The sequence below is a fragment of the Hyperolius riggenbachi genome, chromosome 10, assembly GCF_040937935.1.
Source record: "Hyperolius riggenbachi isolate aHypRig1 chromosome 10, aHypRig1.pri, whole genome shotgun sequence".
Taxonomy (NCBI): domain Eukaryota; kingdom Metazoa; phylum Chordata; class Amphibia; order Anura; family Hyperoliidae; genus Hyperolius; species Hyperolius riggenbachi.
In genome coordinates this window covers 44,358,665-44,381,895 of record NC_090655.1, presented here as the reverse complement: position 1 = coordinate 44,381,895, position 23,231 = coordinate 44,358,665, and the positions used below count along the sequence as shown (strand labels likewise).

At 43.8% G+C, this 23,231-nt stretch overlaps 1 protein-coding gene across 5 annotated transcripts in view; it reads right to left on the bottom strand.

Annotated features, from left to right (window-relative positions):
- The window catches only part of ZYX (zyxin), a 103,086-nt gene that overhangs the window by 42,974 nt on the left and 36,881 nt on the right, over positions 1-23,231 (bottom strand). For all 5 annotated transcript variants that reach the window (XM_068258073.1, XM_068258075.1, XM_068258072.1 and 2 more), the window contains exons 3-4: positions 2,083-2,300; positions 104-997 (exon numbers count right to left, since the gene is read on the bottom strand). In XM_068258073.1, coding sequence (XP_068114174.1) covers positions 104-997; positions 2,083-2,300 — 1,112 coding nt within the window. The remainder of the gene's footprint in view (positions 1-103; positions 998-2,082; positions 2,301-23,231) is intronic.

The window sequence follows — 23,231 nt, the reverse complement described above, 5'->3', positions numbered from 1 at the left end:
TTGAGGGTTCTGGATATTGGTGGTACTTTTTGTCTAACTGTGTCGTGTTTTTTGGAACCACAGGTTCTCTTTGAGTAGCAGATCAATCTGAAATCATACTTACAGGCTCAGAGGGTCTTTGCAAGTTTTGCTGGGGACCTTTAGGCTGCACACCATCCATCTGTGGTCTCTGTGCATTGAAATGTTCTGGCTGTGGTTTCGGGACTACTGTCCCATTGGCTTTGATGACTCCGCTTTTGACGCCCTCTGGCTGCCCATAATTTCTGTGGAGATCCGTTTGGGGACCAGAAATCCTAACATTCTCTTTCTGCATGGCTTCCATACCCGGTCTGGTCTTCTCAAGCACTTGAGGCTTTTCTCGTTGCTGAGCATAGCTGAATCCTGGTGACCGCGTGGAGGATGGTAAGGAAGGTGCATGAGATTCAGACATGACAGGCTGCGATGGTAGAACCTTCTGCTCTGGTTGAGAGGCTTCCATTGCGGGTTCTGTAGGTCGGGGGGAGAACGCATATGGTGCAGAAGGCTTTGGAGTGAAGGTGTGAGAAGGAGCTGGCTTTGGAGAAAAGGTGAATGCATTTGCTTTTGGGGAAAAGGTCTGAGCTGGAGGTGGAGGGTTGAAGGTCTGAGCTGGAGGTGGAGGGTTGAAGGTCTGAGCTGGAGGTGGAGGGTTGAAGGTCTGAGCTGGAGGTGGAGGGTTGAAGGTCTGAGCTGGAGGTGGAGGGTTGAAGGCCGTGGCTGATGGGGAGTAGGTATGGGGTGCAGAAACTTTTGGCACAAATGGAGAAGCAGGCTTTGGAGCAACCGGTGCAGGTCCAGCTGGCTTTGGACTGGCGTTAGGAGGGACAACAGGTTTTGGACTGAAAGTAGTAACAGGAGCTTTAGGACTAAAGGTCGCTGGAGCTGTAGGTTTGGAAGGAACTGGAGATGGTGCTGCAGGCTTCGGAGCAAACACAGGAGGAACTGGTGGAGCTGGAGGAGGTGGTGGTGGAGGACTGACCTGAGAAGAGACGGTTAGGAAGGTACATCAGGAGATTTGGTAGATCACAGCAACAAAAAGTAGTTTAAGTCCTTGCAAAACCAGAGCAAGATGATAGTAGAAAAATGCATTTAAAAGGTCATCAAGTCCTCTTGCAAGAAAGGGCACGTTGGTCAGTGTAACTGGCAGTTATCGCACTTTATACACTGTAGCAATGCAGAAGAATAAAGCTGTGCCAGTATCATAAGAACCTTGTGGGCAGGCTAGACACACAAATGGATAACCCACTTCTGTGGGAGACAAACTACTGCAAAGACACTCCTGTGGGAGTGGAGGAGACACAAACTACTTCAAAGACATCCCACCTCTGTGGGAGGGAAGGAGACACAAACTACTGCATGGAAATCCTACCACTGGGTGAGGGGAGGAGACACAAACTACAGCAAGAGTAGAAAAAAGAACCATTGCAGGAACGTAGGAAACCACAAATTATGGTAGGAAAATCTCACTAGTGTGGGTGGAGCACAGAGGTACAAACTTCTGCAGGGGTTCATCATAATTGGGCAAATATTTTCCTTCTCTATCCTAAACTAAAACAACATTGGAACATAAATGGCCAATAAAAAGCAGGGAGACTAATTAGCCATCAACACAGACAAGTCACGGAGCATTCATATTGCGCTGTCCTCCTGGCAGACTCAAAATGCTTTAGAGATGCAGCACCACGGGCCTTTCCCAAATACTCCTTACTGTTTTTACGTACTGGTTTGAAAAAGGATTTGAACCTTAGCAAAGGCTCAAACCCTACATCAAAAGCAACATCCCTAACAAATACACTATCCAGGACCGGTTTCAAAAATGTCGTCAATTGTTACCGAGTGTATCCATTTCTAAGAAAGCCCAAATAATATGCACAGTGCAGCACTACACAGGGATCAACCAAGAAAAGACCTCCTTGAGGCTCCTAATCTCGGAGCCGCATGCCATCTTTAAAACTACTAACGGGAGTAGGATCAGGCCACCAGAGAAGACCTCATTCCAAACTACCTCCCAAGAAACAAGAAAACCTCAGTATGTCACAAGAACTCTATACACTCTTGTTTTACCTGGACATCTGTGACCTCCTCGATGGGAGGTGGGGATGGGAAGTGTTCCTCTGCCGGAGGAGGGAAAGGCTCAGCAAACTCAGGTGGTGGAGGAGGAGGGAAACTGGATGTAGGAGAGCCGAGATTATCATCCCCGAATGAGGGTGGAGGAGGCGGGAAACACATGGTGGGGCTCATGACGGAGTCATCACTGGGAGGGGGAGGCGGCAGGATGAATTCTAAAGGAGAAAGAGGGCAACGGGTAAGAGAAACAAGAACATAATAACCACGTAAACCAACCAAACAATTCTGAACCTCCTACCAACAGGTTTTGGACAGGTTTGGACATCTTCTCATGAGGAATTATCAGGATTTCTTTTATTTTCAAAATCATTCTTTGATTGGCAGGGGAAAAATCTATCTGCCAGAATAGTGTGCCTATGAAAAGGAAACCTGTCTGACATCTTTGTATAGATAGACCCTGTCTAGGAAGGGCTTTTGAAACCATTAAAATAATCTTTGGGAATTCCCTTCTAACAGTAATCCCTAAAGAGGGCAAAGATCCCCAACTCCCTCATAGTTATAGACCTATCTCCCTCCTAAACTCAGATCTTAAAATTATCGCAAAAACCCTTTCCAACCGCCTAAATCCCATCTTACCACAATTAATTAACAATGATCAAGTAGGATTCATTTTAGGAAGACAAGCCGGTGATAACACTAGGAGAGCAATAGACCTCATTTCCATCATGAATCAGAATCGGAGGCCTTCTCTGCTCCTAAGTTTGGACGCAGAGAAGGCCTTTGATAGACTATCCTGGCCATTCCTATTTCAGGTTCTTAAACACCAAGGCTTTGAAGGCCCATTCATCACAATGCTCCGATTTCTATATTCCTTCCCTTCCTCGATTGTAAAACTACCCTCAAATTCCCCACAACCATTCAAAATACAAAATGGCACCAGGCAGGGGTGCCCTTTATCTCCCCTCCTATTTGCCATTAGCATAGAACCCTTAGCATCAGCTATTAGGTCTAATCCAGACATTAACGGAGTACCCCAAGGTACGTCTGAATACAAAATATCGCTCTTTGCGGATGACATATTGCTCTCCATTACGAACCCTCTTCTCTCACTTCCCGCTCTCTACAATACAATTAATGAATATGAACTCCTCTCCGGTTTTAAACTTAATAAAGACAAAACGGAAGCCCTCCCGATAAACTTTCCGCCCCATCTCCTTGAATCATTGAAATCAGCTTTTCCCTACAAATGTAAGGCTCAAACTTTAAAATACCTAGGAATCAACCTCACCCCATCCTACTCTACAATCTATAAACATAATTTCCCTTCACTTATTCAAAAAATCCTCCAAGATCTCCACAAATGGACCGCATATAAAATATCTTGGATTGGAAGGATATATGCATTAAAAATGAATATATTACCTCGCTTACTTTATCTCTTCGAGACCCTTCCGGTCCAAGTTCCCTCATCTCAACTGTCTAGGCTACAGTCTGAATTTTCAAAATTTGTTTGGAATCATAAAAAACCCAGAGTATCTAAAACTGTCCTAACTTCTCTGAGAGAACAAGGAGGCCTAGGTCTTCCAAACTTAAAAGCATACTATCAGGCTTCTCACCTTAGACAGTTGACAGAATGGTCCTCTTTTAGGGTCTTTTCTAAATGGGGCCTAATAGAAGCTACTAGTGTTTTACCACTATCCCTGGCCTCTTTTATATGGTCCGATACCCCCCCGAAAGTTCCCCAGGCCAACCTCCTCCCAACTATTTCATTCACTATCCGAATATGGAAATCGGTCATCCCCTTAGCCAATCTGAGATCTTCGCCATCTCCATTGTTCCCTATATTAGGCAACCCTTCCTTTCCCCCGGGACTTTCAAAACCCTTTATGTCTAGATGGTTTAACCATGGATACTTCAACCTGAACAATTGGATTGATTTTGTTAGCGGGAAATTAATTTCTAGGTCTAAAATAGAAGAAAAAATCCCCCTAACCCCTCAAACCATTATGGATTTTAATCAAATAACGCATTTCCTACAACAGTATACAAAAAAAGCCCCTTTACTCTCTTCCTCTACACCTTTTGAGTGAATATGCCTTCACATGGGATACCAGAGAGGCCTCATCTCCCAGATATATATACTCCTCCAGACCAAATCTGGAAATCTTTCTCCATCTCACTCATATATGAAAAAAAAATGGGAGACAGCTCTTTCTAGAAATATCGATATTGAAGACTGGACTGATATATGGGAGAATGCCCGCCACACTTCCATGTGTACCCAGATAAAAGAAAATATTTATAAGATCTTATTTCACTGGTATCTAACCCCAGAGGTATTATCTCGAATATACCCCAATACCCCAGATTGCTGTTGGAGGGGGTGTGGTTATAAGGGTTCTTTAGAACACATTCTTTGGTCCTGCCCCTCGATTACATCTTTGTGGATAGAGGTACAGGACTTGATCTTGCAGGTTACAGGGGTCTCAGTTCCTTTAGATCCACTCCATATGCTTCTGGGTAAATCTATACCGAAAGTACCAAAATCCACTATGCGTTTAATTACTCATATCCTAACTGCTACCAGGCTTTCAATTACATCCGCTTGGAAAAAAATAGCTCCACCCACCATTCCAGATCTTAAACTTAAAATAAATTGGACTAAATCCATGGAGCAACTAACTGCCTCCCTAAGGAACTCAGAAACTAATTTCCATAGAATATGGGACCCCTGGGAGCACTTTTCCCCAGACAACTTGCCCCCCTGACTCGTAAATTTTATTCAATAGTAAGGTGTGTTCAGAGGAACTAGACCAACTTATACCTGTAAGGAGGTACAATGGTTTCAACTACCTGCTGGCCCTAATAAAAAGGGGAATGACTGTATGAGACCCTTTCACATTTACTACACTTTAACTGACATAACTATAAGCAAACTACCTGAACACCGTGACCCACCACCAATTTCCCTTCTTTATGAATATAAGTTTTCTACCTTTTATGTTCCTCGCTCACTGATATACTCACCTGATATATGTGGCTATGTCTTACGACTGGAATCTCAATTCCCTCCCCTCCTGAAGGACTCACCCTGAATACGAATCCCATCTACAATCTGAGGACGCTGACTACACCTTTTCTAAGATACTTTTACCCATTCGGGGCGTGACCCACGTATGCCAGAAGATAAACTAACAAAAGTTATTATCAGCTTCTCAAAGTATTTAAGGGAAAGCAAAAACAAAAACAAAATGGAGATACATATATCAGTACCTGTTTATTTGTTCATCTCTATATGTTTATATTGCCATGTAACTTTCTTGTTGAATGAAGCAATAAAAAATCAGTGTTACAAAAAAAAAAAATAATAATCTTTGGGAATCCCCCATGAGAAGATGGACTAATCCAAAACCTGGCTGTAAGAGGTTCACAGCTGTCTGCTTGTAATACCTACTGTAAGAAACAGCTACACAGGAAGTAAATAAATACAGTATTTTTATTCTGTTACAAGCATATGTATGTGTGCATATGCTACCGGTATTTAAAATTTTAACATTTTCACCATAGCACCCCTTTAAAGCAAACCGAAAGCAAAAAAAAACAACAAAAAAAACCTTATGATATAATGAATTGTATGTGTAGTACAGATAATAAATAGAACATTAGTGGCAATGAAAATGTCATATTTTTATGTTCAGTTATAGAGCCTGATTTATAACATAGCACTTAAAGGGAACCTGAAGTGAGGAAAATTATTTAAAATAACCACATGATGTAGCTGTAAATGAATATTACCTACTTACCTCACCGGCAGTTCCTCTCAGAAGCTCACCATTTTCTTCTTACAGTGATCCCTTCCAGTTTTGACAATATTTTGTCAGAACTGAAATATACCAGTTGCTGACAGTTATATATCTGCAGCTGTCAGTTATAACTGAATGTGCAAGGTAATGTCCATGTTTCCCTATGGCTCAAGTGGGCGATATTACAGTTTAACAGTGTGCTGACCAGGAAGCTGTTATGGGGTAATGGCCATTTTTAAAATGGAGGACGGAGAAATCCATTGATCACAGTGGACAAATGGGACGCAGGAGAGGAGAAAGACATTGAGTAGTAGACTACACAGGAGTTAAGTATGACCTGTGTATGGTTATTTTGACTTTTTAGTTTCAGTTCAGGTTCTCTTTAAGAGTTTTAAAGAGTCTGAAGCGAAAATAATTCTTGTTTTTTACCTCCTATTTAGTTTAAGCAGTCTGAGGAGAGGTGAAACGCCGCATTCCTGCAGCAGAACGAGGGCTTTACACCCACCAAATGCCCAGAACAAAATGCGGGCAGCGCTTCCTGATAGAGGCAGAGCTTAGCGCTGTAGCTCTGCCTCTACTGGAGTCAATCGCTGCTGATCTCCACCTCCCCCCGCCCCTCTCAGTCTTCCTTCACTGAGAGGGGCGGGGAGAGGCGGAGATCCGCGCGCAGATTGACTTCAATAGAGACAGAGCTACTGCACAAAGCTCTGCCTCCTCGGGCAGCAAAATCCACGACTTTGAAAGTCGTGGATATTTGCCCCGGGATTTGGGGTGCATAAAGCCCTCGTTTTGCCGCTGGAATACAGCTTTTCACCTCTATTCATACTGCTTAAACTAAATAGCAGGTAAAAAGCAAGATTTTTTTTCGCTTCATACTCTCTTTAAAACCATACTGCTATAAAAAAAAAGCTGAAATATTGACCCTTTGAACCTTCCTGCAGTAAAACCTTATCTCAATCCGTCTTTCATGGTTTCTTGGCTGTTTAATTGCTTCAGAAAACCGGACTGTATTCCACCCAGTGGGTCAGATAGCTCACAGAAGCTCTTTTGTATAGATAACTGAAGTTTTTTTTAACTCTTCCTCAGGGCTGTGGAGTTGGTACAAAAATCTTCGGACTCCTCAGTTTATGAAACCACGACTCCGACTCCAACTCAGACTCTGGGTACCCAAAATGGCCCCGACTCCGACTCCTTAGTCTAGTACTTAACAAGGCTGTGGATTTTGTACAAAAAATCCGACTCCCAACTCAGACTCCTCAGTTTATGAAATCAACGACTCCGACTCCAACTCCGGGTCCCCAAAATTGCCCCGACTCCGACTCCACAGCCCTGCTTTTCCTGTACTGGAAACCATATGAGACTCTTTTCTTGGCTACTAATGTTCTATTTCTTACCTGTACTACACATACAAAATTCATCCTATCATAAGTTTATTTATGCTTCAGATTTACTTTGAATAAAACAGCTATTTGAACATCCAGGTCCTGCAAGACATGCACAGCAGGCTGCTAAGTGACATGGAACGTTATGTTTCTCCAGTCTCTCTAACGTTAAAGAACAAAATAACTATATTGAACTTCATCCCAATCAGTAGCTGATACCCCCTTTCCCATGAGAAATCTTTTCCTTTTCACAAACCGATAATCAGGGGGCTCAGTAGGGCTGATATGGTGGTAAAACCCCTCCCACGGTGTGATGTCAGGGCCATGGTTCTGACATCACTCTGTGGGAGCCTTGTTGCATTGTTGGAGATAACAGCTGTTTACAAATGCCAAACAAGCAAGCAGCATCTCCTTCCACTTACATCACCTGCCATGTGATAAATGTCAGAATGTACATCAGGGAGAGGAAAGATTTTACAATGGGCAAACACTGACTAAATCATGTATACACAAATATTGTAAAAATTAAGCACTTTTTTTATTACATTATTTTCACTGAAGCTCCTCTTTAAATTACAAAACTACTTGTAAACAACTAAGACAGGTCATACTCTTTTGGTTAGCTGTAATTTCCCTGCACCAGAGGCAGAGGAAGCACGGCACAGATCTGAGCAGTTACAGCAACTCGATTACCAGTGAAACCGCTCGCTATTCCGGTTTAATGGCCCTTTTAATTTTCTGTTTAGCGTTCTCCCAGAGAAGATGAATCTTAATTACGTGACTGCTCTGCTCCCCCAATCATAACATTACCGCCATAATGGGCACAGCACATGGCTGCTAATTCCATGGGTGGTCACATGTCACAAGCAGAACATCTCCCTCCAGTGTGGATCACACCACTGCTCCTCTGGGATATAAAAAAGGTGGGGCGCTGTCAAACCTCCAGTGTGACCCATTCCTCCTATAGCACATGTCAAACTCCAGTCCGTGGGCCTAATCTGGCCCTCGAAGCCATCATGTTTGGCCCTCAGGTGATTTCCCTATTTTGCATTAGGTTTTCCCCACTCTAGACCACCAGAGAAGCTATATTGGAGGGTAAACCATAGATCACTAGGGAAGCCATATGGGTAGGGGACAGCACTAGATACCAGGGAACTGTATAGGGGAGGAAAGGGGGTCACTAGACACCAGGGAACTGTATAGGGGAAGGAGGAGGTCACTAGACAACAGGATGTTGTACAAGGAAGGAAGCAACTAAACATCAGGGAGATGTATAGATGAGGTAGAGAGGACCACTAAACATCAGGGAATTGTATAGATGAGGGAGAGAGGACCACTAAACATCAGGGAATTGTATAGAGCACACATGTCAAACTCCGACCTGCGGGCCAAATCTGGCCCTCAAGTGGTTTCCACACTTTGCATTATGTTTGGCCCACTCTAGCCCACCAGGGAAGCTATACCGGAGGTAAAGCTTTAGATCACCAGGAAAGCCATATGAGGGAGGTAGGGGTTAAGCTCTAAACACTAGGGAACTGTATAGGGGAGGCTGGGGGCCTCTAGACACCAGGGAACTGTATAAATGTTGAACAGGGAGCCATAAGACACCTGGGAACCTGATACGGGAGGAAGGTGGCCAGTAGACATTGAGGATGGCCCACAACGAGGTCCCAGTGTACAATTTCGGGCCACTTTGTATTTGAGTTTGACACCCCTGGTATAGAGGATGGAGGGGGGCTATTAGACACCAGGAAGCTTTATAAGGGAGGGAGGTGGCCAGTAGACATTAAGGTCGGCCCGCGACTTGGCCCCAGAGCTCAATTTCGGCCCACTTTGTATTTGAATTTGACAACCCTGTCCTATAGTGTCCCAAAAAAATTCATGCTTTCAATACAGTAAAATCTCGATATAATAAACTCTGACATAGTAAGCATTTGGGTATAGTAAACTACCTCTTCAGCTCCCGGCCAATCTCCATTATAGGTCTATGGGAGCAACACTTGGTATAGTAAACTCTAATATAATAAAACTGCTGTTCTGGTAAACATGTCTTTTGGCCCCTATGTGATGCTGGCACTGGATATAGTAAACAGCGTTTGGTGCATGCATCAGATGTCAGCAGATAAATATACACAATACTGTACACATAAGCAGCTTGGGGAAAATGAGGAATAATGTTTACGTGAACAAAAGAGTATGCAGCGTTACCATATCCACTTTTGCAATTACCGTTACATAGTTACATAGTTATTTTGGTTGAAAAAAGACATACGTCCATCGAGTTCAACCAGTACAAAGTACAACTCCAGCCTGCTCCCTCACGTATCCCTGTTGATCCAGAGGAAGGCGAAAAAAAACCCACAAGGCATGGTCCAATTAGCCCCAAAAGGGAAAAATTCCTTCCTGACTCCAGATGGCAATCAGATAAAATCCCTGGATCAACATCATTAGGCATAACCTAGTAATTGTAGCCATGGATGTCTTTCAACGCAAGGAAAGCATCTAAGCCCCCTTTAAATGCAGGTATAGAGTTTGCCATAACGACTTCCTGTGGCAATGCATTCCACATCTTAATCACTCTTACTGTAAAGAACCCTTTCCTAAATAAATGGCTAAAACGTTTTTCCTCCATGCGCAGATCATGTCCTCTAGTCCTTTGAGAAGGCCTAGGGACAAAAAGCTCATCCGCCAAGCTATCATATTGCCCTCTGATGTATTTATACATGTTAATTAGATCTCCTCTAAGGCGTCTTTTCTCTAGACTAAATAAATCCAGTTTATCTAATTTTTCTTGGTAAGTGAGACCTTCCATCCCACGTATCAATTTTGTAGCTCGTCTCTGCACCTGCTCTAAAACTGTTAAAAGTATTGTCACAGTCCTTCCAGGCAATTGTACCCACTCCCGGCTATCTCTTCTCTTATTACTCTCCTGGTGGCGTGTGGAGCGCAGTACGGCTACTTTTCAGATCAGAGCAGGCCAACTGGCTGCAAAACTAAGGAGAGTGGAGACTAGAGTGCTAAGTCCCACCCATGGAGGTATCAGAGCTATCCACAATACAGGTGAGAGTGGCTTATTGATTGGCTCAAGTGTGAGCAGAAACTTTTGCAGGACACATACTGCAAGTTCCACCCACAGAGGTATCGGAGCCAATCACAGGAAGCAAGTGGCTGCCTCTATTTACTGACAGCTGCAATGAATACTGAATACTGTACTAGTGATTTGCCCAGCTTGGCTATGCAGCCCCAAGGTATACTTAACCTTGTAGTCCACCGAATGTGCAAGTGCTAGTACTATACGTCCAATGGGAGAACAGAGTTGGTCCTTTACAGCAGAGGAAGTACCAGGGCATGCTGGGCCATTTCTAGGACAGTTTCTGATATAGTAAACTTATGATATAGTAAACCACTTTTTTCTGGTCCATGGGAGTTTACTGTAATGAGATTATAATGTATCTAAACATGTTGGAGACTTACCAGGCAAGCTCATATTCACAATCACCTACATTTAACGCCGCCAGGAATTTGAGTGGCGCCCAGCTCACCGCTGACGTTATAATGCATATAACTATATGTCCCAAAAGAGAAAATTATGCTGGGTACACACGTTAAGATTTCCCGCTCGATTCGCGGTTCGATTCTATTATTTCAAACATGCTCGATCGGATTTCGATTGTTTCTGCCGTCGATTTTGTATACTTAACGTGATAAAAACGATAGAAATCCAATCGAGCATGTTTGAAATAATCGAATCGATCCCGAGAATCGAGCGGGAAATCTCAACGTGTGTACCCAGCATTAGGAGATGTGTTCCTTATCTTGTGTTGAAGCACTGTATCCCTACATGCTGCCAAAGTCAGGACACATACTAATCCAGGGGGGGCTCTGCGTGGCTTATGTAATTACGCAAAATAATGCAATTTTTTGCAAACAAAGAACTCTGCTTTTAACTTAGCTGCGAGGATAGTAGTGAGCCCTGGATGCCTGGACCGCAGGGAGTATTTGCATGAGAGTGTGCAAAGGGTTAATTGATTTTGTTATTTGACCACATCCTCTTTAGCACCTCCATTTTACCTTCCTTAAAGGAAATATCCAGGGACTATGGGGCCAAAATAAAAAATCCAAATCCACTTACCTGGGGCTTCCTCCAGCCCGTGGCAGGCAGGAGGTGCCCTCGACGCCGCTCCGCAGGCTCCCGGTCTCCTCCGGTGGCCGACCCGACCTGCCCCGGCCGGCTTCCTGATCGGGCCTCTTCTGCGCTTCAGTGACGTCTCAACGCGGGCGCGCTGACGTCATCCGGGCTGTACTGCGCAGGGGCAGAACTGCTGCGCCTGCGCAGTACAGCCCGAAGCACGTCCGATGACGTCAGCGCGCCCGCCTGGAATGCAGAAGAAACCGTTATTGAAGCGCAGAAGAGCCCAACCTGGCAGCCGGGCTGGCCAGGTCGGGTCGGCCACCGGAGAAGACCGGGAGCCTGCGGAGCGGCGACGAGGGCACTTCCTGCCTGCCACGGGCTGGAGGAAGCCCCAGGTAAGTGGATTTGGATTTTTTATTTTGCCTGAACCTTCCCTTTAAAGAGATCCCGAGCTGAAGCTCAGTATCAAAATTGCATACATACCTTAAAGCGGACCCAAACCAAACATTTTTTTAATTCAAAATATTTAGTTGCACCACTCTGACACATACAAAGATAAATAAACACTCCTTCAAGCCTATGAGCATTTCAGTGCATGCTTTTCACCCTTCTCTTTTCATAACTAGGGTTATACAGGTGGCAGCCATTAGCAATTCCTCCTTTGCCGGATTCTGTCCCGGCAATATGAAAGGAAGGGAGGGGTTTCTCCAATAAATGTAGTAGTAAAAATGTTTCTGTACCGTGTTAGCCAAACAATATATGTAGGTAGAAAAAAACAAAGTCTTGTAAAAGTAATACCTTTTAATGGCTAACTGATAAAGTTAAATAATGCAAGCTTTCTGGGATCTAGTCCCCTTCTTCAGGCATATTTCTAGATGTTAGCTGTAGTAAAACACTGATGCAGGGAAGCTGCATGAAGATGGCAGTTGTACTGGTTGCTGTTTAGCAGTTAGATGTCAGGTGATCAGCAGGCTGGAGCCAGTGAGCTTATGCAAGCAAACATGAAATTTAGCAGGTTTCTGAAGATAGTGAAGCCAAGTCAATCATGTTACATAAGGAGTCATGAATCCCATTCCACAATTTAAACCTTCTGTTAATGTCTTGAACATTTTCATAAATTTGTACTCAGAAATCTTTCTTGCTTGTTCATTTTTAAAGTTACCCTTAAGAATAAGTACTTTTAGATCTTGCATGCTGTGTCCTGGTTCACAGAAGTGTTGGCCCACTGGTGTGTCCATTTTACCCTCATTAATTTTAAAGCGGTGATGGTTCATTCTTGTGCGCAGTTTTTGTCCTGTTTCTCCTATATAGATTCCTCTTGAGGGGCATTTCATGCAGCGTATCATGTATACAACATTGGATGACTCGCAGGAAAATTGGTCTTGTATTTGATGATATTTCTGTGAGTTTGGTATTTGTATTTGGCTTCTGCATAAGATATAAGGGCAGGTCTCACACCTTGCGTTATTGCAGGGTACTGTGCCTGGAGTTTCTGGTGTAGATAATGCACTTCTGATAATCATTTGTCTCAAATTGGGAGGTTGTCTGAAAGCAAGCAGTGGTAAATCAGGAAAAACTTCTTTCAGGCGTTTGTCTTTATGAAGTATCGGTTGCAGGGCTTTCGATATCTTCCTCAGTGTCTTTAATCTTGGGTTGTAGGTGACCACTATTGGGACTCTGTTGTTTTCAGTCTTTGGGGTGTACTTCAATAGTTCCTCTCTAGATTTTAAAGTTGCTCTGTGTATTTGATCATCAACGATTCGTGGATGATATCCCTGATCTATGAATATTTTACGTAGTGACATAAGTTGTTTGTCTCTGTCCTCTGAAATAGAACATATTCGGTTATACCTCAGAGCCTGGCTGTAAACAATAGATTTTTTGGTGTGTTCCGGGTGGAAACTATTCCACTTGAGGTAAATATGCCTGTCAGTTGGTTTACGGTATATGGATGTTTGTAAAATTCTATCTTGTATATAAATTGTAGTATCCAGGAAACTGACATGGGAGGATGAAAAGTTGAGAGTTAACTTGATGTTCTTGTGGTATTCTGAGAAGTTTTTGTGGAATTTGATTAATTCTTCCTGTGATGCTGTCCAAATTAATAGGATATCGTCTATAAATCTGAAGTAAGCCCATGGTTTAATTTCACACGTTGAAAGGAAGTTTTCCTCCAATCTGGCCATAAATAAATTTGCATACTGGGGTGACATTCTACTTCCCATAGCACTGCCCATTGTCTGTAGATATATATATCATTCCAAAATGAAAAATAGTTATGAGTTAGTATATATTTGATAAGTTGTAGTGTGGGCTCTGTTGGTAGATCATTCAACTGAAGAAAATGTTGACAATAAATAAAATGTTCCAATAAATGTAAAATATTTTATATTTGTCATCATGCAGCTGAAAAAAGGCTGCTATTTATTATTATAATTTAGAAAGTAGATTTTATTTCTGAAATCTTGTATTTTTAGTTTGGGCCCACTTTAAGAGAGGAAAGCCTCTGGATCCTACTGAAGCTTCCCTCGCTGATCAAAAGCCCCCCATTGCTGAGTGCGGCCCACCTCCACACGTGGCCGTGCAGCTCTTCTTCCTGTTGCGGGGCCGCGCGAGCCCGCCTGCGCAGTACCATGGAGCGCATGGCTCCGCGGCTTACTGTGCGGAAGGGCTGGGTTGGCTATTGTGCGACCACTCTGGAGCAGGAAGAGCCACGTGGCCCTGTTAGGATTAGTGACAATGTATCGTCGCTAATCTTCTGGGGGGCCACGCTCAGTGACGGGGGACAGCAGAGTAGAGAGGCAAGCCTCAATAGGATCCTGAGGCTTCCCTCTCTTTAGATAAGTATCTGATGTTGTGTACCCGAGCTGCGGTTCGGGTGCTCTTTAGAAGGACACCCGAGGTGAAAGTAAACAAATGAAATAAACAATTGTATCCATCCTCCTCCTCCTAAAAATTACTTTTTGAGATATTCCATAGTTTTATTTTATATTTAAATCTACTTTTTAAGTTTCTACTGTTTTATTGTTGTTGCTCAATGACGCATTCATTGAAGTATAGCAGAGCTAAAATCTATTGACCCATTTCTCTCTTTCCTGCTCTCAGAAGCCATTTTCTGCTGCGAAAGTGTTTAATAGTTGTAATTTCTTATCAGTGAGGTTCACACTGTAGTCTAACCCAGTCCTGACTCAGACAGGAATTGCCACTTACATACCTGATGTTTAAAAAAAAAACCATGTCTATCTCATTATGTCACAGGTCACCTCGGGTTTTCTTTAAAGGGGCACTACAGCGAAAAACTGTAAAATTTAAAATATGTGCAAACAAACAGATAAGATGTACATTTCTCCCAGAGTAAAATGAGCCATAAATTTCTTTTCTCCCATGTTGCTGTCACTTACAGTAAGTAGTAGAAATCTGACAGAAGCGATAGGTTTTGGACTAGTCCATTTCTTTATAGGGGATTATTAGGGATATATTTATTTTCAAAAGCACTTCGTGAATGGCAGTTGCCTTGTGGCGCTCCTGGATAGTGCTAATGTAGCATGAACTAATATCCGGGCAACCGCTTTGCAGTATCGGTTTTAACCCTGCAAACTTTGGCAAGCGAAAGCAAATGCTTATTTGCATGAGCTACCGTATGTCTCGTGAATAGCCAATTAGGCCAAATTTGCAAAGCCAGATTTGTCAGGTGTTACTTGGTTTGATGCACACATAAAATCTCTGTGAATGGCAGTTGCTCTGTCCAACTGCCAAAAAAAAACTGTAGTGAGCAGGGAAGCTGGAAAGCATCAGTGTTTAAATTCTTTTTAGGGAATATATTTATGAAGAATAAAAGCCTTGCTGAGAATCCCCTATGAAGAGATGGACTAGTCCAAAACCTGTCACTTCTGTCAGATTTCTACTGCCTACTGTAAGTGACAGCAACATAGGAGAAAAGTAATTTATGCCTCATTTTACTCAGGGAAAAATGTACTTCTTATTTGTATATGTTTGCACATATTTTAAATTTTACAGTTTTTCGCTGTAGTGCCCCTTTAAGTGTCCGCACTTAAAGAGAACCTGTACTGAGTAAAAATATTTAAAATAAACACATGAGGTAACCTCAAATGAACATTACATAGTTACCTTGCCATCATTTCCTCTCAGAAACTCGCCATTTTCTTCTGATAATTATCCCTTCCAGTTCTGACAATATTTTGTCAGAACTGAAGTATATCAGTTGCTGCCAGTTATAGCTGAGAGGAGAACTGATGTGTCCAGGTTTCCCTTTGGCTCAAGTGGGCGATGTTACAGTTTAACTGTGTGCTGACCAGAAAGCTGTTATGGGTAATGGCCATTTTCAAAATGGCGGACGGAAAATTCCCTTGATCACAGTGAACAAACAGGACGCGGGACAGGAAAAAGACACTGAGGAGTAGACTACATGGAAGGTATGTATGACTTGTGTATGCTTATTTTGACTTTTAATTTTCAGTTCAGGTTTTCTTTAAGCCAATGGAAGACATCCTCATCTGGGATTTGCAACTATGTACAACAAACACCAGTGTTTTAAATAACAGATTAATGATGGGTACTGTTGCAGATCTGCTGGTAGAAGGGAGGCTGAGTTTGTCTGTAGTTTGTATTCGGAAGGATCATTTCTCTGCATATTGTCTAAAGCACAGGTTATATGCGTGCTCAAAAAAAAGCACTGCTTGATTCAGCCTGTAAACAGCAATTTTCTGTAACTACAGAGAGTCAGTACCACTCCCCCACTACAGGAGCATCTGCAGGCGTCTGACAGAGTATGCAATTTTGTTGGTACTGCGAGCATACTTCCGAAAGCTGTTTTCAATATGAAACCCATCTACATTTTACTAGCTCTTAGCCCCTCCCCTGTAACCCGCACCCTTCCCCCAAGCTAATATGCACTTGCATTTTTCCTTTGATTCCTGGCAGATACGATCACTGCCACAAATCAAATTTCCAAAGCGTCTGTCCAATTGATAGTTAAACCGATTTCGACCAAAAATGTATCAAATTAGTTGATCACAATCAATCGGTGGTGGGTAAGGAACAGCGGCAGATCGACGGCCCATGGATGCAGTTTGATAGATTTTTAATAGACCTCTATGCTAAAACCGGTTTTGTTTTGTTTTTTTAAAAAACTATAACTAGTGCATGGAAGGATTCTCTGATCCCTCTCTGATCAGATTTGTTCTGAGATGGATTGATCTTATGGCAATCTATAAGCATATGGGCACCTCAAAACCGTTCCCAACACTAACCACACACACGGTTTAGGCCTCCTTTTCACCTACCCATGTGATTTCTGGGGGGGGGGGGGGGGGCTGAGACCAAAATTGCTGCATGCAGTGCATTTACATTTGACCAAATATTTCATCATTTCACCAAATTTCACCATTCGGAAAAGGGTGCCATGATTGCCATGTTAACTGCAGTGCCCTTGTGTTTGGAAAATTGTACGTGATCCAAAAATTGGATCAAAACATGGCCAGTTTCCCATCCCATCAGGAAATTAAAGGGAACAATCAGGGCCGGATTTAGGCCGTGGCCTAGGGCACCACAGAAGCTAGGGCACCACAGAAGCAAGGGCACCAAAGCAGCAGGCTAAACTGGTGCAGCATTTACAATGCAGGGAGATCAGGCCAGCGCCTGACCATGGTACTCTGCTGCCAGCAGCCTGTGCAGCAGCCACTTTGCTCTCTGTGCATGCTTGTATTGTGGCCGGTGGCTATGGACTTGGGCAGTATTGGAGATGGAAAGGAAGAGGGAGCTTCAGCACTGGACATGAGCGGAGAAATGAGTGACACAGATGGCTGCTGCGGTGTGAAAGAAAACTGGCTAACTATACTGAAAGGAGGGGGAGGGATTAAGGGCGTCATCTGGCTACCTATACTGGAGGGAAAGGGGTCATCTGGCTACACATACTAGAGGGAAGGGGGAGGGGTCATCTGGCTACCTATACTAAAGGGGGGGCGGCTGGTGACCGTGGCTTTGGGCGGTAAAGAGTACAAACCCGGCCCTGGGAACAATGGACAACCCACAAGATTTGCCTCCGATCATTTAAGCTGGCCATACACTGGTCGATGAGGCCAACAGATAGATCCCTCTTTAATTTGTCTGTGTCTTTTTTCCGAAATGTGTGAGGAAGCCAGAGTGCCGGAGGAAACCATGTAAGCACAAAGAGACCATCTAAACTCAATGCATATAGTGTTTTGGCCTCGATTGGACTGCTATAATCCACCGCACCCCTGTACCCTCCAATATTTAATTTGTCCTTCTCAGTCAAACAGCTGAGCTGTCAGAGGAGTCCACCCTGACCTGCTGTGACAAACATCTTTTCAGCAACATCCCCGGGGTGGCCCTCCCACACAGACAGCTGCCTGACCCCACAATGTGAGGGAAGGGACACAAGAAAGGTTAACAAGAAACACTAAAGAAACCATAAATGTAAAGGGTGTTAAAACAAACACACGGCAAAGCTCATTTATTTCGATGTGCACGTATCTGTACATGGGAGGCCATATATGCTTGTGCCACACACATTCTGTATTATAGAGAATGCACTCCACTGCCCACTTCTGTCACTGCAACACTAAAGGGAACCTGTACTGAGTAAAATTATTTAAAATAAACACATGGTAACTTCACACAAACATTACATAGTTACCCTGCCATCAGTTCCTCTCAGAATCTCACCATTTTCTTCTGACAATAATCCCTTCCAGTTCTGACAACATTTTGTCAGAACTGAAATATATCAGTTGCTGTCAGTTATTTATCAGTTGCTGTCAGTTATAGCTGAGAGGACAACTGCTGTGCCAAGTAATGTCTATGTTTCCCTATGGCTCAAGTGGGTGATCTTACAGTTTAACAGTGTGCTGACCAGGAAGCTGTTATGGGGTAATGGCCATTTTCACAATGGAGGACGGAGAATTCCATTGATCACAGTGGGCAAACAGGACGCGGGAAAGGAGAAAGGAATTGAGGAGTAGACTGCACAGGAGGTAAGTATGACTTGTGTATGTCTATTTTGACTTTTAATTTTCAGTTCAGGTTTTCTTTAAAGAGACACTCCAGTGAACATTTTTACTGTTAGCAGGCGATGTAGTTGCTGCATGTGTTTTTTGGCAGTTGTAAACCGCTATTTCCCACAATGCAGCAAGGTTCACAGACAGGAAACTGCCAGGAGTACGTACTCAGAGTTTCTTGTGGGAGGGGTTTCACCACAATATCAGCCATACAGCGTCCCCTGATGGTCCGTTTGAGAAAAGTTATAGATTTATCATGTAAAAGGCTATCAGCTACTGATTGTGATAAAGTTCTTGGTCAGAGTTTCTCTTTAAAAGGGGCACTATGTCGAAAAAAATTAAATTTAAAATATGAGCAAACGTATACAAATAAGAAGTAAGTTTTTTCCAGAGTAACATGAGCCATAATTACTTTTCTCCTATGTTGCTGTAGGTAGTAGAAATCTGACAGAAGCGATAGGTTTTGGACTAGTCCATCTCTTCATAGGGCAGCGCTGTCCAACTGGCGGCCCGCCAGGCCTCCAGCTGCGGCCCGCTCGTCTCCCTGAGTTGCAGGCATGGCTTCCGCTATAGGCGCCATGCCTGCAATCTCAAAACGCGCACTTTCCCGTGTCCCCGCTGGCCTGCATCAGCGCTGTCCTCTCCCGTGTCCCCGCTGGCGCTGCCTTAGCTCAGACCTCACAGATCGCGGCGACTGAAGAGAGCAGAGTGCGCATGTGTAGTACCCGCATACACGAGTACTTCACATGCGGACGTGACATCATTTATCACTTCCGCATGTGAAGTTCCTCCGCGCGGTTGCCATGCGCACTCTGCTCTCTTCAGTCGCCGCGCTCTGTGAGGTCTGAGCTGAGGCAGCGCCAGCGGGGACACGGGAGAGGACAGCGCTGATGACAGGTAACAGGGACTGGACACCTTGCTATCTAACTTGGGGGGCACCTGTCTCTAACTTGGGGGGCACATGTCACTATCTAGCTGGGGGGCACCTGTCACTATCTAACTTGGGGGGCACCTGTCTCTAACTTGGGGGGCACATGTCACTATCTAGCTGGGGGGCACCTGTCACTATCTAACTTGGGGGGCACCTGTCTATCTAACTTGGGGGGCACATGTCACTATCTAGCTGGGGGGCACCTGTCACTATCTAACTTGGGGGGCACCTGTCTAACTTGGGGGGCACATGTCACTATCTAGCTGGGGGGCACCTGTCACTATCTTACTTGGGGGGCACCTGTCACTATCTAGCTGGGGGGCACCCGTCACTATCTTACTTGGGGGGCACCTGTCACTATCTAGCTGGGGGGCACCTGTCACTATCTAACTTGGGGGGCACCTGTCTAACTTGGGGGGTACCTGTCACTATCTAACTTGGGGGGCACCTGTCACTATCTAACTTGGGGGCACCTGTCACTACCTCAGCTGGGGGGACACCTGTCACTATCTAACTGGGAGGCACCTGTCACTACCTCAGCTGGGGGGACACCTGTCACTATCTAACTGGGGGGCACCTGTCACTACCTCAGCTGGCCACACCACAGCATCACCGCCAGCCCGGCCACAGCATTACCGCAAGGCCTTTCAGCCCACACACAGGGCCGGATTTCTGCAAAGGCCACAAAGGTCACGGCCTAGGGCGGAAAAAAATCAGAAGGATAAAAGGGCGGCAGGACCTGAGAGAGATAAGAGGCTGCATGTCAAAATAAATCATTTCTCCTGCTCCAAAGCGCCCCGGCTTTGCTGCACACACACAGTCAGAATTCCAGAGCTCTGTGTATTTTCCTTACTTCGTGGATGTGCGATGAGACAGTGCTATCTCCTGAACATACACGCTTCAGTTTATTGCCAGAGGTGAGAGAAACATGGATCACAATGTAGACAATTTCTGATCCAGTAAAAGTAAACATTTTAACAGAATTATTTCCACTTTACAACTCAAGCTGGGCTAAACAATGTATTGCTGGTCAGATTCTGTTAGGGCCCTTTTCCACTAGAGCGATTGTGATTGCTGAATCGCAAAATCGCAAATCGCTAGTGATTTTTAAATCGCTAGGGTTGTTACTTTATCATAGAAATCACGAGAAGTATTTTCCACTACAGTGATTCGATTTGGAAATCGCTAATCGCAAATTGCAATCGCTTGCTGGAGCGATTTTTACAATGATAATGCAATGCAAATGAAAATCGCAAATCGCAATCGCATAACAGAATTAATGAAAAATCACAATCGCTGGCGTTTGTGATTTGTGATTGCGATTGCTAGTGGAAAAGGGCCCTTAATGACTTGAGCCATTCCTTCTCCTCTCTCCCCCTGGATTGTAAATCTTAAACAGATAAGGGTTTTTTTTCCTTAGAGAGATTTATGGCAGCCCCTTCTAAGCTAAATCTTAACCCCTTGCTGGCTCATTTTAAAGGCAGCAGTAGTCTAGTATGAGATAGACAACTTCTCTATAATTATAATTACAAATGTACTGTTGTATACTTTTGTATTGTTACATTCTGTTTTGTATACCAAAAGTAATAGCATACACTAAAAATTAAAAAAAAATATATTTGTACCGTGTTGGCAAACAGTAAAAAAACACCTGTGAAAGAATCAGTACAATAAATACTATAAAATAAATGCAACAGATCTGTGATTACAGAAGAGCAGAGAGGGAGATGAATGCCGCTCTGCTACTTCATGCCTGGTACACACCATGCAATTTGCCATCAGATAGATGGGTTCAAATTGATTATTTCTGACAGGTCTAATCTGATTTCTGATCATTTTTCTAATCGACTTTGTATAAGTGATCGGAAAATCGATTCAACCTATCTATCTGGTGCGTACCAGGCATTAGGGACTCACTGCTCTAACAGGAAAAACAATCATTCATCATTTTTCAGAGAGAAAACATTCATAGGTATCCTGCAAACAAGTGATCGTTAAGGCTCATACACACATCAGACCATAGTCTTTGGAAAATGAAAGATCACAGACCAATCTTACCACCCTTCCTGTAGTATGAGCGCCATACCTACACAGTCTATTCTATGGAGCTGAACTCCCCATCAGAAAAAATCTTTGCAAGATTCTGCACACACAGATGCTGTACAGACACAAAAGATCAGTATCTGCAAAAGATCTGTTCCTGCCACAGATCCGTTCCTGCAAATTGCATTCATAGTCTATGAGATCTGCAGATCATCATACACACCTTGTTTAACTGACATTCATCTGCAGATCAGACAATCATCTGCAGATCTGAAAATCCATCCTGGTGGATCGGATCTGCAGATGAATGTCTGTTAAACAAGGTGTGTATGATGATCTGCAGATATCATAGACTATGAATGCATTTTGCAGGAACAGATCTTTTGCAGATACTGATCTTTTGAATGTGTACAGCATCTTTGTGTGCAGCATCTTGCAAAGATTTCTGTCTGATGGGGAGTTCAGCTCCATAGAATAGACTGTGTAGGTATGGCTCTCATACTACATGGAAGGGGGTAAAATTGGTCTGTGATCTTTCATTTTCCTAAAGGCTCATACACACATCAGACCACAGTCTTTGGAAAATGAAAGATCACAGACCAATTTTACCCCCTTCCATGAAGTCCGAGAGCCATACCTACACAGTCTATTCTATGGAGCTGAACTCCCCATCAGATAAAAATCTTTGCAAGATGCTGAACACGTTCAAAAGATCAATATCTGCAAAAGATCTGTTCCTGCAAAAGATCCGTTCCTGCAAAATGCATTCATAGTCTATGATATCTGCAGATCCTCATACACACCTTGTTTAACAGACAATTATCTGCAGATCAGACAATCATCTGCAGATCTGAAGATCCATCCTGGTGGATCTGATCTGCAGATGAATGTTTGTTAAACAAGGTGTGTATGAGGATCTGCAGATATCATAGACTATGAATGCATTTTGCAGAAACGGATCTTTTGCAGGAACAGATCTTTTGCAGATACTGATCTGTTGCATGTGTACAGCATCTTTGTGTGCAGCATCTTGCAAAGATTTCTATCTGATGGGGAGTTCAGCTCAATAGAATAGACTTTGTAGGTATGGCCCTCATACTACATGGAAGGGGGTAAAATTGGTCTGTGATCCTTCATTTTCCAAAGACTATGGTCTGATGTGTGTATGCACCCTGAGTGTGTGTGTGTGTGTGTGGGAGGGGGGGGGGGGCGGTTGGTGGTACCGGGCCTAGGGCACTGGGAAGTCCAAATCTGGCCCTGCCCACACATCATCCGCAATCCAGCCAAAACCACTATTGCCAGGCACAGCAGCCAGTAGAGGAGAATTTAAAAGCCAGGTGAGAGGTGTCAACCATATTAAGGGGGCATTCTGCCTATTTATGTGAAATGCTGTCTATTTATGTGCCTCATGATTGCTGAATTTGTCTTCTTGGGTGCCTCATGATTTGTTGGGGGCCTCATGATTGCTAAATTTGTCTTGTTGGGGGCATCATGATTGCTGTTGCCACTTTGCGATAAAGTGAGTTTTGGGTTGCAGTTTGGGCACTCGGCTTCCAAAAGGTTTGCCACCACTGTCCTGATCTAATGTCCCACATTGCTAACTTCATGTAAATTTGTCTCCACCCGTGGCCACACCTACATTCTGGTCCATGGCCACACCCATTTTTCGGCACGGCGCGCTATGCGCGCCGCTCTACGCAGCACGGTACCCTTATTTTTCAGCGCGCGCAACTTCAATGACCTCTTGAATTGCATGTTGTGGGGATCTGCTGCCAATTGCATTGCATTTTGTGGAAAGTGCTGCCAATCTAATTGTCC